The 14,236-nt window shown below is 37.8% G+C and overlaps 2 protein-coding genes across 2 annotated transcripts in view; one reads left to right on the plus strand and one right to left on the minus strand.

Annotated features, from left to right (window-relative positions):
- CDC73 (cell division cycle 73) overlaps positions 1–14,236 on the minus strand; it is a 107,440-nt gene that overhangs the window by 34,331 nt on the left and 58,873 nt on the right. The window lies entirely within an intron of this gene.
- LOC104636130 (beta-1,3-galactosyltransferase 2) lies at positions 5,866–14,145 on the plus strand. Its single transcript, XM_075760175.1, has 2 exons — positions 5,866–6,469; positions 11,301–14,145. The coding sequence occupies exon 2, from the start codon at positions 11,437–11,439 to the stop codon at positions 12,703–12,705; it is 1,269 nt and encodes a 422-aa protein (XP_075616290.1). The 5' UTR covers positions 5,866–6,469; positions 11,301–11,436; the 3' UTR covers positions 12,706–14,145.

Here is a 14,236-nt window from a genome sequence, read left to right on the forward strand (position 1 = left end):
AAAACAGAATTAACTTTGAAATAACTGGAAATCAGTTCAATGATATTAAGCATTCTACATGATAAAACTCAGCACATATTAAAATCAGCTTTTCATTAATATACACTGACTGGAAACTACTTCAGGTTGAGGGCATCATTAACATGGAACAACATCAGGAAAAAAAAGGGATACGTGAAACTGGCTAGCCAGCCTGAAGCAGATCTACCACACCAGGTGGTGTGCAGGGTGTTTGGAGTAATTTTAGTTCCCCGAACATGTCACAGACAGGGCAGCAGGGAACTGCTCTTAAATGGGGACTAATTCTCTGTTTAATAATTCAGGTTTTCTGTTGGATATGAACAAATATTGCTTAAATTTCTTACAACGATAGAACCTCTTGGATCACTGGAGAAAGGGTTCTTCCACAGATTTTGTGGTTTTTCCTAGTTTAAGCATCTGTGCTTGAAGAAATGGCTTCAGGCATTTCAGACACTTGCTAAACCTTTGTTATTTCTGCTGTAAACCCCGCATGTCCTACAGAATTAGCTGTAAATGAGGATACCTACAAGATGGAGCTGTAGGAATTAATGTGCTAAAGCTACTGAGGAAATGTGACAATCGAGAGTCAATACAGGTCTCAACCCCAAGACACATGAAATTCTGACAGCTCTGAAAGTCCAGTTCTTCAATTTCACATTATTTAACATTAACTAAACATCCGCGTCACCAATTTCAACTTCAGAACCAGGAGTTTTTGAGGCTGATAAAATACCGCCATATTTATGTACATATCATGTACACAGGGAAAAAACGTAGCGAGCAGATGAACAGTTGGAGCTGCTAATCTCTTAATCAGTCTCACATCAAAAGGAAAAAAAAAATAAGAAAAATAAACTCTGTGTATCTCATCCAGCAGTCCAAGGAAGAGTGCTGGGCAGGAGGTCTGCATCCTGGTAATGAACCCCACGGGCCAAGATTCTTCCCATCACTGGGAGGGAAGTGCTGGATGCCTCAAGAGCCTGAAGACAGCCTAAGGGAATAGGTTCTTTCTGTGCCTGTTGCAGGAAGGAATCAGGCAGACAGAAGGGGCTGGACAGGCGGTAACAGCTGGAATAATGCATTTTTCTCCTCTGGCGTAAGAGCTGGTGGTCTATTAACTCCCACAGGATGCCATCTTCCTGCTTTAAGAGATTTGATATGTAGTATCAGTATTTCCTCAAAGTCTCACTTTCTGTAAGCATTCAATTGTCACATTGGGGGTGTGAGGCTGGGTGTTAGGGGTAACTCGATCGTATATACAGGCAACTGGAATGAAAGAAGTCAGAAGGTAAGGGGGAAAAACAGAAGTGTATTTTCCACATTGGTTCTTTAAACTGCCTGTGAACATTTGGTACTTCTGCTAGTTGGCCTTCTCTCCCCTGCTGTGCTGAATCAAAGCTTCATAAAGTCCCTGCTCTTCTCAGAATGCAAAAGGAACACTTGTGACAAGCAGAAAATATTACTGCTAGCACTGGATTGTCAGTTCATCAGGAGAGAACCATGCAACCAAAATACTGCACAATACAAATGAAATTATGTTGTCCATTCCCCAGAAAAAAAAATAATCTGCATTTAGCACTTGAGATCAGCAATAATTGGATGCAAAGCCTGGGGGAAACCATTGCAAAAATTGGAATACAGAAAAGAAAGAAGATGTGATAAAGCAAACAACATATTATTGAGGACAGAAACATGTCTCGACAGTAGTCCAATACGCAAGATCTGCGTAACACACAAAACCAGAACAGAAATCAAGTATACTGAAACTATTTTGTATTTTGGCTATTCAAGTGAATTTTGAAGCACTCCAAACCTGTGTTCTTCACAGGAGGCTGTGATAGGAGAATAGATTGAATTCCAGTTGGATACCTAGAATGCCAGTTTACTTAAAAAACTATAAGCTTTAGAATAATGAAACATCCCCTTGAAATGGTTCCTAAGGCAGAGTAAGCAGCACCCTCCTGACCTGAAAAATATTACTTGGTCTTTCTCTCACAACTTTGCAAAGTTAAGGGATGCGCTTACATTCCTTACTCAGTGATAGACCAATTATCAACTACTCATTAGCAAACACACACGCATTTCAGAATAACTGGAAAACATTTCTAGTTCTCTCACCATTTTGGATTGATCTATATTGCTGCATTTCTGTTTTAAATTTAAGACATTCAAAGATTAATGAAATCACTAAGTTAATGGCTTGGGTGTGATGAGAATGGAGTGTAAAATCTTGACCATTTACCAAAAAAGTGTAGCAAGCGTAAGCTGGGTTTCACAACTAACAGCAATGGTGAAAATCTGCTAAGGAAAATAAGGCAGGCAATACTGACACTTGTGGTCATTTCTAGATTGCTATTTTTCATTCAGTTACAAACATGCTTGTGATTGTTAAGAAAAGTGTTGGGATTACAACGCAGCCAAGCAAATTACAAATATACAACCCTGTCCTCTCCACTCTAAATGACTTATTGGAGAAGTATTCTTTTTGAAGCAAAGAGAAGAATGGCCACTGGCCATATACGTAACAATTCTTAAGACACAAAATTAAAAGTAAGCATTTAGGACATTCTGTATTAACACATTTCTAGAAGGAAAAAATAATGTTTGAAAGCAAAAATAATCAACCTTGAACACGTTGCCATTAATCATTGTGAACAGTCACTTGAAAGGTTTTCTACACATTACAGCTGAAATAATACTAGATTTTACTATGATAAAATGGAATAAACTTTGCAAAGTATTCACAGAGTATCCAGAAAGCATGGTCCATATGGGAACATTCAGTCGACATGTCAGCTATCATGTACGTATTTAGTTTAAATTCCATGGGACTTGTGGCCACCAGGCATAAAATTACCAAGCAGTACACACCTGACTATCGCAACCACTCTAAAGTGATTTGAGAAACTTCTATTAATGTTGCCAAGGCAGAACTTTATTTAATGGCTCAACCTCAGGGTCTGATTTATTTTAAAACCAGTCAGACAAGATTCAGCTGATACCCTCTAAAAATAACATGTAGGAAGTTTTTAAAGTTTTTTCAAGAAAATATTCCCAATCTACACACCCTTGCTTTGCGTAAGTACATTTTGCATGGTTCACAGTTGTCACGCGTACAGGTTATTCTAAGTAAACATCTCTTCTAACTCCTTGCATCTGCTTCTAGCTTTGCAGAACTCACTCAATGAGTCAAAACTTTCACTGACCACGGGAACTCTATACTGTTCCTTACACACACGCTGCACGTCTTCACATCAGAGTAACTCCTTCTTAGTCTTAATAGATGGCAGCATTTCAGACACTAACATTACGGCTTCTAATTTAAGATGTAACCATAGTAACTTTACAGAACATACTACTCCTTGGATCAGGAACAAGCAGTCCACTGACCCTTCACGGTGAGATTTAGCCGAAATAAAGCTCATTCCAATCTGCAGCCCAGCAAGATTACTCAAACCTTCAGGTCATATTTCCAATACAAAGCATGCTCTGCCCTCCTGAAACACCCAGAAACATACAGTATTGTATAAAAGTAGTAAAGAAGAAAGCGTTATAAAAGAAAAGGAATTTCTTCCTGAAACATTGACTCTCTACAGCTGCAGTAGTCACACCTGGATAAAAAGTAGTAGAAAAATCAAAGCTTTTCCTTACTTTTCTGCAAGATAAGCAAAGACCTGCTTATCCTTTACAAGAAAAGAATGAGTGAACAAAAGAAATTGTTCCGTAATATTTAGGAATTCAGTATTCAGCTTGTTCACATGGCAAGATGACAAATTTTACGCGTATCAACAGGCAACAGCTCTGCCTGAACTTTACAAGCTATGCATATAAACGTATAATTAATTAAAAGTCATATAATTAAAAGCCAAAGCTGGTGTCTGTTCCCTTCTAGAATGACTTTAAAACAGATTCTATTTCAAAAAAACGGCCTTGGGATTTCTGTACCTGTAATATTTATTAATGAGCATTTACAGAAAAATAAATACAGCTCTGCCCCCCTCAATGTAGACAATACTACATATAACTCACAAACCTTCAGAGATACACTCGCGGTATAATGAACCAGTAGTAAATAAAGTGGAAACACTAGGCATTTTAATAATCATTCTGTTGAGATTTAGACTTGCTTCCTGAATACAATGTTATGTGTCTCATCCGAAAATTCAAAAATCTGAGGCAGACTTACAATGCTGGTATTCAAAAAAACTTTACTTACTTCTATGGAAATCAACGCTGGAAAATTAGCTACATGAATCTCTCACTTGATCTCTTACTTGTAGCCCAGAATGCAGCAAATTGACAATACTCCTAGCCAAAATGTGTCATATATTTCTACACATACGGCAAGAGATTATATAAAGTTCTGTATATTAGATAGGGTAAGGACAAGAAAGGTTTGTGTGTTTAAGTGGAAAATTCAGTAGACTGAGCACACATGCAATGTTCCCAAGCACTGATTCTCAATTATTCATAACCGTCCCGGAACGGTTAAGTGGTGCTGGACACAGGTCTCTCCTCTCGCTCCACCACCCCACCCACCCCCATACATTTTTTCAATACAAAATTGTTTTAGAGTGGAGGAGATCCAAATCTTCACTGATATACATGTTATATTTATAATTAATATTTAGGGAATATTCTCATGCTCCTAAAATGTCCTCAAATAGGACAACAGGATTTATGGAAAACTGTCATTAGGATAGGAAATGCATACATTAAAAACAAGCCTAAATTAATAGAGAAAGTTAGTGTACATAGGTGATTTAGTTAGGAGGATATAAATCTGATTATGTTTCTAGTAAATTATCAGACTATGCATCTAGAATAGTAAACCACACTGACAGCCTGGGGAAGCCTTATTCACCAGTAAAGGACATACCTACTCCCAATCCTGCTAATGAGAGATACTATATGATAGAGCAATTATATTTTCTTTATCCTTTGGCTAAGAAAAAAACCCCAAACCAAACCAGTCTAAAGAGCTAGTCATTAGCTTTTCAAGATCAAGTGGTCAAACACAGTGACTAACACATACTTGGGTAAGTATGCTGGTAGCCTTCTGTTTTCTGAGCTATCTATTGTGGTATTTTATTTATAACATATAGAAAATATAGTTAAGATGCTTCAGCATAGAAGGGTCAGACATTGAAAGGGCAGAAGTGAAAGGAACGCAAGTTTCATTAGGACTAGAAAAGCAAATTCTATAGTATAACTATGTCTGTAACAGACAAAAGACATTTTAGATCCATCAATAAATGAAATCAAGTGCCCCCGATTCTGCAATACCAGACTCCGACCTTTACCGAGGAAGAAAGCCATTAACAGCAGAAAGGCAGCTTAACAGCATGTGCTTCTACATTAGTGTCGTCTGGCTTAATTGACTAACCTAAGATTACAAAAAGCAGCTTTTATAGAGTAAGTATGTGTAAAGGAAGCATGAGCAAAGAAAAACATTTTTTCTTTGGCATGAAGGCACGAAAGATTTATACTCGAAGGGAGCCAAACGGGTTAAATCAAGCTTCGGTATTTAAATGCTTATAATTCCTTTGCACTGCAGAACAGCTTTTGGAATACGGGAATAGAACATCTAGCATTAAAATTCCCCTAGAGAATCATAAGTTACAGTGTCAAGGAAAAGTGAAAACAATTTGAAAAAACCCTCAATCATTCATTTAATAATCATACAATTTTTATACTATTCACCTATCATTGTGCTTGAACTGAGTATGTATCATTTATCAAATAGGAGCAAGAGCCTGTAAAGCTTTCTGGCTGCCTTTGGATTTAGTCAAAATGAATGCAAACAATCACGTGGGATTCAGCCAAGCAATGACGTTAAATTCTGCTCTGTCAGAAGACAGCATCTGTCAAAGCCCACATTTAAACTGCTGCCTGCCTGTGCAGCAGCTGAAGAACTACGGAATGGATTTTATAGACCAGAATCCTCGGTTAAAACAGCTCAAAACCATTTCTATTACTGCCTAGCAACAATGAAGGAAGGAGTAGAGGGAAATCCTATTACTGAAGGCAACTGAACCACTACACGCTAGCACTCCCTGCTAACATAACCATTAGAAATATGGATACTGAGGAGAAGCGAACACAGCACTGCATTGTCCGACAAGGGAAACACCAGATGTAAAAGCTCCAATACATCGGCCGTGAACGCCAGACAGCCCCAATCAGAGCAGAAACGAGAACTACTGCCCTTTTGTTTGAAGGATGAACAAAAAGCCCCAAGACAAGGACACTACTTATGAGCAAGGAAGGTAACACAGCAACGAGCAGACAGATGGACAGATTGGATACCGTGAAAAGCAATCGCAGGAAGCAGACTGTTGGGGGATGTGCGCATGTTCGATAGCATCTTTTTTGCTGAACCGATGGCGTGCCAAAACTATTTTCTGTGGGTATAATCCTCGCACCATAAATGGCCTGACCAAGGAAGGTATGTCAAATCCTTGTGTGTGATATTCATTCGATTGTCTGTTACCTTTTCAGCCATTACAGATAATGATGGGTCCTAATTTGCAGAGCCCTGAGATAACATGTCTCTGAACAGAGAGGAAGAATTCTAGCAGGTTTTCCTCTCCCACGGCACAATGTCACTACCTTACACTTACTAAATGCATTGCTTTCGGTCTGCACAAGGTTGCTGTGGCTAGAGAGGAGGGATTAAAGGGATAAATGTTGCTACTGTAATGATTGCTTTTAACTGAGAAATTAAAAACTCAAACCCCTCCAAATACAGAAAAAACAGTTAGAAATCCTCTCAAACTAGGTCAGAATTAATCCTTATCTGAAGTAATCTTAAAGCACTGGCAAAATTGCCATGCTGTGACACACTGAGAGCACTGAACCATCAAAACAGACCACGCAGTCAAATTACATTACCTTAGAAGTACCTTCAGACCTTTTTACACTTGCTGTTTCCCCCCGAAACACAAGCAAAATGTCAGCAGGCTAGTATCAGCCAAGCATAAAGCAGGAGTGTGCAAAAGATTGTACAGGATTTATATCATCAGCAGTGCAATCAGGCACCACGTTGTACAAGTAACATCAGGCTCCCCGACATCCCAAAAGGAAACCGTCAAACACTATACACTCAAAATGGTGAGCACGTAACTTATCTCATGCCATCATTACAATTTCTGTTTAATATGAAAACACTGACTGTTTAACTTTGATTGTAAGATGACATTCCATCTAATTGCCATTCATTTCTATTTATTGTTGAAATTTAAATACTTCATCACGAACAGCAAACAAACAAGATGAATATTTGCAATACAAATTTAAGACCTAAATCTATAGCAATTTAATACACCACAGAAAGTGCTTATCTGCAGAATCTATAAGCTATAGTAAATCATTTAATGGCAATATAAACGTGCAATAAAACAACTGCAGCTGGAAAGAGTTCACATACCTAAGGATGCAGCATACAACAGTCACTGGTTTCAAATCACTTTTAAGACATTTTGAAGGTAAAGTCACTTTCCGGAACTTTGAAAACAAAAAATTCTACCCTGAGGCAATACCCCTAGAGAAGCATGCCTCGCTAGCGGTGTGACGTTCCTATGTGACATTTAAAAACCTGCACAAACCTCATCTCGACTACTGTTTTGTGCAAAAGATTAATGCAGTTTGTAAGTGAACTCAGGCACATTATGTGAGGCCTAATATGCAACCACTGCTGCTGTTTATTAGAATACCGACTCATGCTGCCTTTTGAACTCTTCCCTCTAATTAAAGAGTTTGCCCACACAGCTAATCAAAATATGAAAATCCAGGACATGTGAACAGGAAGTCGAATGCTTCAATTTGCAAAGCTGTAATTATAGAGCAGGACTGAAAGTACAAGGAACCGAAACATCAGCAGAGCACAGACCACAAATAAAAATTCAAGAGGCATTCAGAGTTTATATATTTGGCATTTGATAACGCATCAGTGACTGCAGTCAAGTGCCAAAAATGAAGTAGAACTATTATAAATCATATCGTCAAAATGCAGAGCTACATGCAACAACACACTTTCAGAGGACAAGGTAATTGTATAGAGACCTTTTGCTGTACTTTGGGTTTTTTACCTACAGCCAATGGTTGGTGCCTGTTCAGGAGCCTTCTGTAAAACAAAATTTTAAATATTTGAGCAAAAGCAGTGACGCTCTAACCCTAATTAAAAAATGAGAGAAAAATAATAATTTTATGATATTATTTGATGGTGGTTTTAATATATATTGACAGCTGCTTACATTAAACAATGCACCTAGCATGTAGTATTTCAATTCTTAAAGGAATTATTGCTATTGCTGTATTTCAAATGCTTAATACCCACTGTATATTTTGAAGTGTTTTACACCTGAATTACAAAGAAAATGACACACAAAGTTATTTGGTTTTTTCAGTCAATGGTTTTATGAAGCTGAGAAATAGGTATGGGTCCTTCTCCTACCCAAACAATGCCTTTTTAAAGGGCAGAGATTGAAGATTTTCTAGGGAACTCCCACCTTGAAAAATCAAGGAAATATGTAAGTGAGAAAATACTTTCTTTAAATTCCTTATGATTCGTCCCTCACTGTAAAACTCATTTTTATGTGCACAATGTGAGCATGCAGCCAAAAAAAGGGGTTTCAGCCATTACAACTGCTTTTTCTGGGACACTTTCTCAGTGTGTCATGAAAAGACAGCACCTGAAAACAGTTTTCAGTTTACACAAACATTTACATAATTAAAGATTCTCGCTTTGCCTATTGCCATATGAAAGTAGGTGCACAACAAAATACTACCTCAATTAAAAATTAAACACGTATTAGTAGTGCAGTGTAGATGCTGAAGTATTTGCATCTAATGACTGCAGTCTTAGAAGTGAAACAATTCAGTGTGACAAAATTAATCCAAATTCTAGCTGCTACTCCACATTCGTGAAGTTCTGGTTTTCACTTTCTTCCTAAACTGTGTGCACATGCAATGGAATGATAATTAATTAAATATTCCCACTGCTGCCCTCCAAACTGGCATCAAACAATTAATTTCCCTGAGATCTAGGGTGCCCTTTGTAGCGACATTTATGTTTGCTTATGCAGAGATATTCTTCCCAAATAGCTGAGTGTTCATTTAGAACACACTGCACACTGCAGAGAAACTAAAAAATATTGGTTTTTGAGGGAAGGCTTTTATTTTCTAAGCATGCAAAAGCAGGTGCAAGTGGTCAGATAGTCATAAGTCTTCTACATTTGGGGCTTATTTTCTTTCACGTAAGGAAAGTGTCTGAGCTAAAGCAGCATAAAAAGAGTACTGGGGAGTTTCAGGTTCATTCTCAAGCTACATACTTTAGACACACATGTTTGGCAGCTGTGGACTGGAAAAATAATTTTTAGAAAGACAGCTCAGTCTCCAGTAAGTGGCATCAGTCCCAAGCAGTTTAAAAAAAAAAAAAAATCAGAAATACTTTCCATGAGCTTGAGAACAAAATTCCTGAGTGCTGTGTAACAGCACAACGAAGGGAAGAGCTTAATAGATCACTAGGCAAATATTTTACTATTTCAGAAAGAGAATTGGGGAGCAGTGTCACCTTTTAGATACGCTTACCTTGTCACAAACCAGTTAAAATCCCCACTTACTTGCTCCTCCTAGTGGAGGTTAGCAAGAGACACAGTTCCGACTGGGCGCAATACTGCTTTCCCCCTTGCTTCCAAATACTGTCAATGAGGCATCTTCTCCATACACGGTATTTTGTTTATATATAAACTGACATACAGTAATTAAAATAAAGTTCAGTTATACGTCTCTCCCTACCCTTTTGAAATACCAATTTTCCCTTACATGAATCAGGCAGATTGAATGTTGTCATACACACACAATTTAATGACATATTATTCTGCCATCTCATCTTAAATGATTTCCTTATGTAAAATCCTATAATTTCCCATATAACATGCCACTTAGTTCTTAAATGCAGAAATTAATTCAAATGTTGGTTTTAGAAGATAGTGAAGTAATTAATAAAGTACACATTTATATTAGAAATAGCATTTTCTATGGACTCTTGTTCAACTGTCATCCTTTTTCCTATACAAAACCCTAGGGCCCAGAAATAAATTAGAGCAAATTGAAAAATCACAAACGAATTGCTACTGTGCAGTGAAAGGCTCATTTACGAGATGATGTGATCAGCTTTTAATATGCAGCATCATGAAGCTGCCATATTGACTCTGCTCTTGAATATGAAAAAAATTTAAGAGAAAATGAAGCACAGGCTACTTTGGCACTTTTTCCTGCAGTTACAGCTGCTGGTAACAATACCTGAAATTTCTGCATGATACCAGCAGTATAGTAGCTACATATAAATTTATAGAGAAAAAAACCCAAAATCACGTCCATCAGATAGTTTGCCAGAAATTTAGTGCTGTGCAATTTTACTTCCAGTTAATACAGAAGTTTACCTAAGATCTCTACCTCCTAAAAAATCAACAGCTTAATTTTACATCAGCTGCGTATGAGCCTGGCACAACGGCCAAGTGTTCCATTCAATATTTTCCTTCAGCGTGGAGTAGAAGGTTAAAGGTGCCTGAAAGGCGACTGAAAACGTTACCCCGCGTTACCATCTGAGGGCTGTGCAGTGAGGTTACTGAACCCTGAAAATTAATTTTGACAGGTGCATCTTCTCATTGACTTTTCGGAACACAGCCGGGGCCGGTGGACACACGCCAAGCAGTGTACTGTGACTAACACAACTCTGCCATAATCAACCTTGCGCCGTCTGTCCCACCACCAATACATGACCATTTTACAAAAAGGGTTTTTAAACTGTGAGCTGTACTAGCCTCTGCATGTCAAATCAATTTTAATTAATGCCAATAAACCTTCCATCTGGTATCAAGGCCTTTTCATTCAGTCCTTCTCAAACACTGTAGAAGGATTTCACAGTTAGTATACATGAAGCTATTTAGGGCTACTTCACACTTTTTCTACTAATGTGATCAATGTCTTTTTTTTTTTTTCTCTTTTTATCTTTGGTACCCAGGATGTTTGTTAAAACTTTTACCAAGGGGGAAAAAAAAAAGCATTTCTAAAAGCTAACAAATCAAGTCACTTTTAATCACAAAACAAGGTTGGCTTTTAGCGTAAATCAAACCTTGTTTATATTAACACGTGCTTTTTTTTTTAAAAAAAAGGAACTCAATTTTATGTTTATATCTAGGTTCTCTTGTAACCTTTTGTATTACAAGTGTGTAAAATTAAAGATTTCTCGTTTTCTTTCTTTAAAATCTTTGCAGAGTGAGCCATTTGCAGACAATTACTCAATATGAACAAAAGAAAATGAATACCAAAGAATAGCAGTGGATTCAAAAACGATCGGAAAAGCATTTTGCTTGGCCATTGTCTCATATCCCGTCATTGGATTCTTACAACATGCTTCAGTGGAGAAGACGACACTGCTGCTTTGCAAAGATGACCTGGAATACCAAGAGGTCTCTGTTCCGCACCCATCTCATTGGCCTGATCTCTCTCGTATTTCTTTTTGCTATGTTTCTGTTCTTTAATCATCACGACTGGCTGCCAGGCAGGGCTGGATTCAAAGAAAATCCCATGGCTTACACTATACGAGGATTTAGATCTACAAAAAGCGAGACGAACCACAGCTCTCTAAGGAATGTGTGGAAAGACGCCGTACCTCAGACGCTCAGGCCTCAAACAGTCACCAACTCCAACAACACGGATCTGTCACCGCAAGGAGTAACTGGTTTGGAAAATACCCTCAGTGCCAATGGAAGTATTTACAACGAGAAAGGTACTGGGCATCCAACTTTGTATCATTTCAAATACGTCATCAACGAGCCTGAGAAGTGCCAGGAGAAGGCCCCTTTTCTAATACTGCTCATAGCTGCAGAGCCAGGCCAGGTGGAAGCCAGGCAAGCTATTCGACAAACTTGGGGGAACGAAAGCTTGACACCTGGCATCCAAATTGTTCGAATTTTTTTGCTGGGGTTAAGCATCAAGATAAACGGACACCTCCAGCGCACCATACTACAGGAAAGCAGACAGTACCATGACATCATTCAACAAGAATATTTAGACACCTACTATAATTTGACCATTAAAACTCTGATGGGAATGAACTGGGTTGCATCTTACTGTCCACATGTTCCATATGTTATGAAAACTGACAGTGATATGTTTGTCAATACTGAATATTTAATACACAAGCTTCTGAAACCAGAACTTCCTCCAAGGCACAAATATTTTACAGGTTATTTAATGAGAGGTTATGCACCGAATAGGAACAAGGATAGCAAGTGGTATATGCCACCTGATTTGTATCCGAGTGAACGTTATCCTGTATTCTGCTCTGGAACTGGTTATGTTTTTTCTGGAGACTTAGCAGAAAAAATCTTCAAAGTCTCCTTAAGCATCAGACGTTTACATTTAGAGGATGTATATGTGGGGATCTGTCTTGCCAAGCTGCGAATTGACCCTATGCCTCCACCCAATGAGTTTGTCTTCAATCACTGGCGAGTTTCTTACTCCAGCTGTAAATATAGCCACCTAATTACCTCCCATCAGTTCCAACCTAGTGAACTGATCAAATACTGGAACCACTTACAACAAAATAAGCACAATGCCTGTGCCAATGCAGCGAAAGAAAAAGCAGGCAGGTATCGCCATCGTAAACTGCACTAGAAGGACAACACTCCCTCCGTCCCATGTACTCCATGTGCAATTTGTAAATACTGCTGAAAGCATGTACAGTGAAAATGGATGAGCTTAATGGGACAGCCTTTAGTTGATCCCCATCACATAGTGGAGTCTGAAAATTATTTTTTTAAGTTAAAAAAGTATAGTTCTTGATAACACTAATATGATGAACCTATAACCAAAAGGTTTTCCCAGCAAATTTGAGAAAAAAAAAAGACAGTATATAAGGATTTTTTGTGTTAATGTGCAATAATAAGCATGCACACTTTGGTGGTACAATTGCTGATTTATGTGCCAATAAAATATAATTGAGCATATTTTCCACACTAAAACTTTATTTTAAAAATGCATTCATAGCTCTAGCTCTCTTCAATGTAATGATTTGTTGTTATCTAGAATTGCTATAAAATGAAAAACTAAGGAAATGCACGAAGAGCAGATTAGTTTTACCTTCAAACACCACAATGAAATAATTATACACTACTTTAATGTACAATACATTTAGCAATGCCACATTTACGATTACCAATTAACTCTAAACCACTGAGAAAGTACTCCCTTGAAGTCGGTCCAGTTTTGGGAAGGTTGCTTATTTTGGTTAGGAAAGAGGGATAAATGAAATCATAATCCAGAAAACTGCCACTCTGTACATCACCTTTGGCAATGCAAGCGGCATTCTAGACTCAACCGCAGATTCAACTAGATTCTCCTCAAAGAGTTGACTAAAAGTTACTTAATTCTCAGAAGTCATAGGGGGACCTCCTCAAATCTGGTGCCAAGTAACATTCATCTTGGCATCTTCATGCAAATTCATTGAATCGGCTATTAATTTCCTTACATAACTTCAAGGCAGCTTTCAGGCTGATCAAAAATGCAAAAATGGAACTTCAAGTCTTGCATCGTAATCTCAAAAATGTCTTGTTTGATGGAAAGAGGGAGAAAACCAACCAAGTCTTTTCTGCCTACCAAAAATAAAGGATCAGTCTGGAGAAAAACAGGTCTGCTAGAGAAAATTAAGCCACTCAGCTTACTTCATAGGTGGGGAAGACTAGGTCATAACAAGATTGAGAGTTCCAAATAGCAATATGGGCGAAAACAAAATCTAAGCAATTTTAAAAGTTAAAGCCACAACATGTACCACTGAAAATAAATTGTGAGAAGTAGGTTAAATCTATTTACAGGTTTCCAGTTTTCTAAGAACAGAACTTTTAAAGCTTATTTTCCAACAGAGTTACAGCAGAGTTTTATCAGATTCAGGTTATTACTGTTTGTCACAGTGCCAGGGTAAGCAATACCCACCTCTGATTTAGCAGCAAATGATGTAACTGAGATTAGTTTTCTGTTTGACTGGGACTTTTTAATTGGATAAGATACAAATATTTGATGTACTTTTATTATTTAATAAAATTTATTATATTTATGGTCCTCGGACTTCACTTTCTATGGAAAAGCTGCTCAGGAAGAAGTAAGTTTCTAGCTTTAGCACTACCTGACTTTTCTAGTGTTCCCTAGTTCT

Source organism: Balearica regulorum, chromosome 8, assembly GCF_011004875.1.
Source record: "Balearica regulorum gibbericeps isolate bBalReg1 chromosome 8, bBalReg1.pri, whole genome shotgun sequence".
Taxonomy (NCBI): domain Eukaryota; kingdom Metazoa; phylum Chordata; class Aves; order Gruiformes; family Gruidae; genus Balearica; species Balearica regulorum.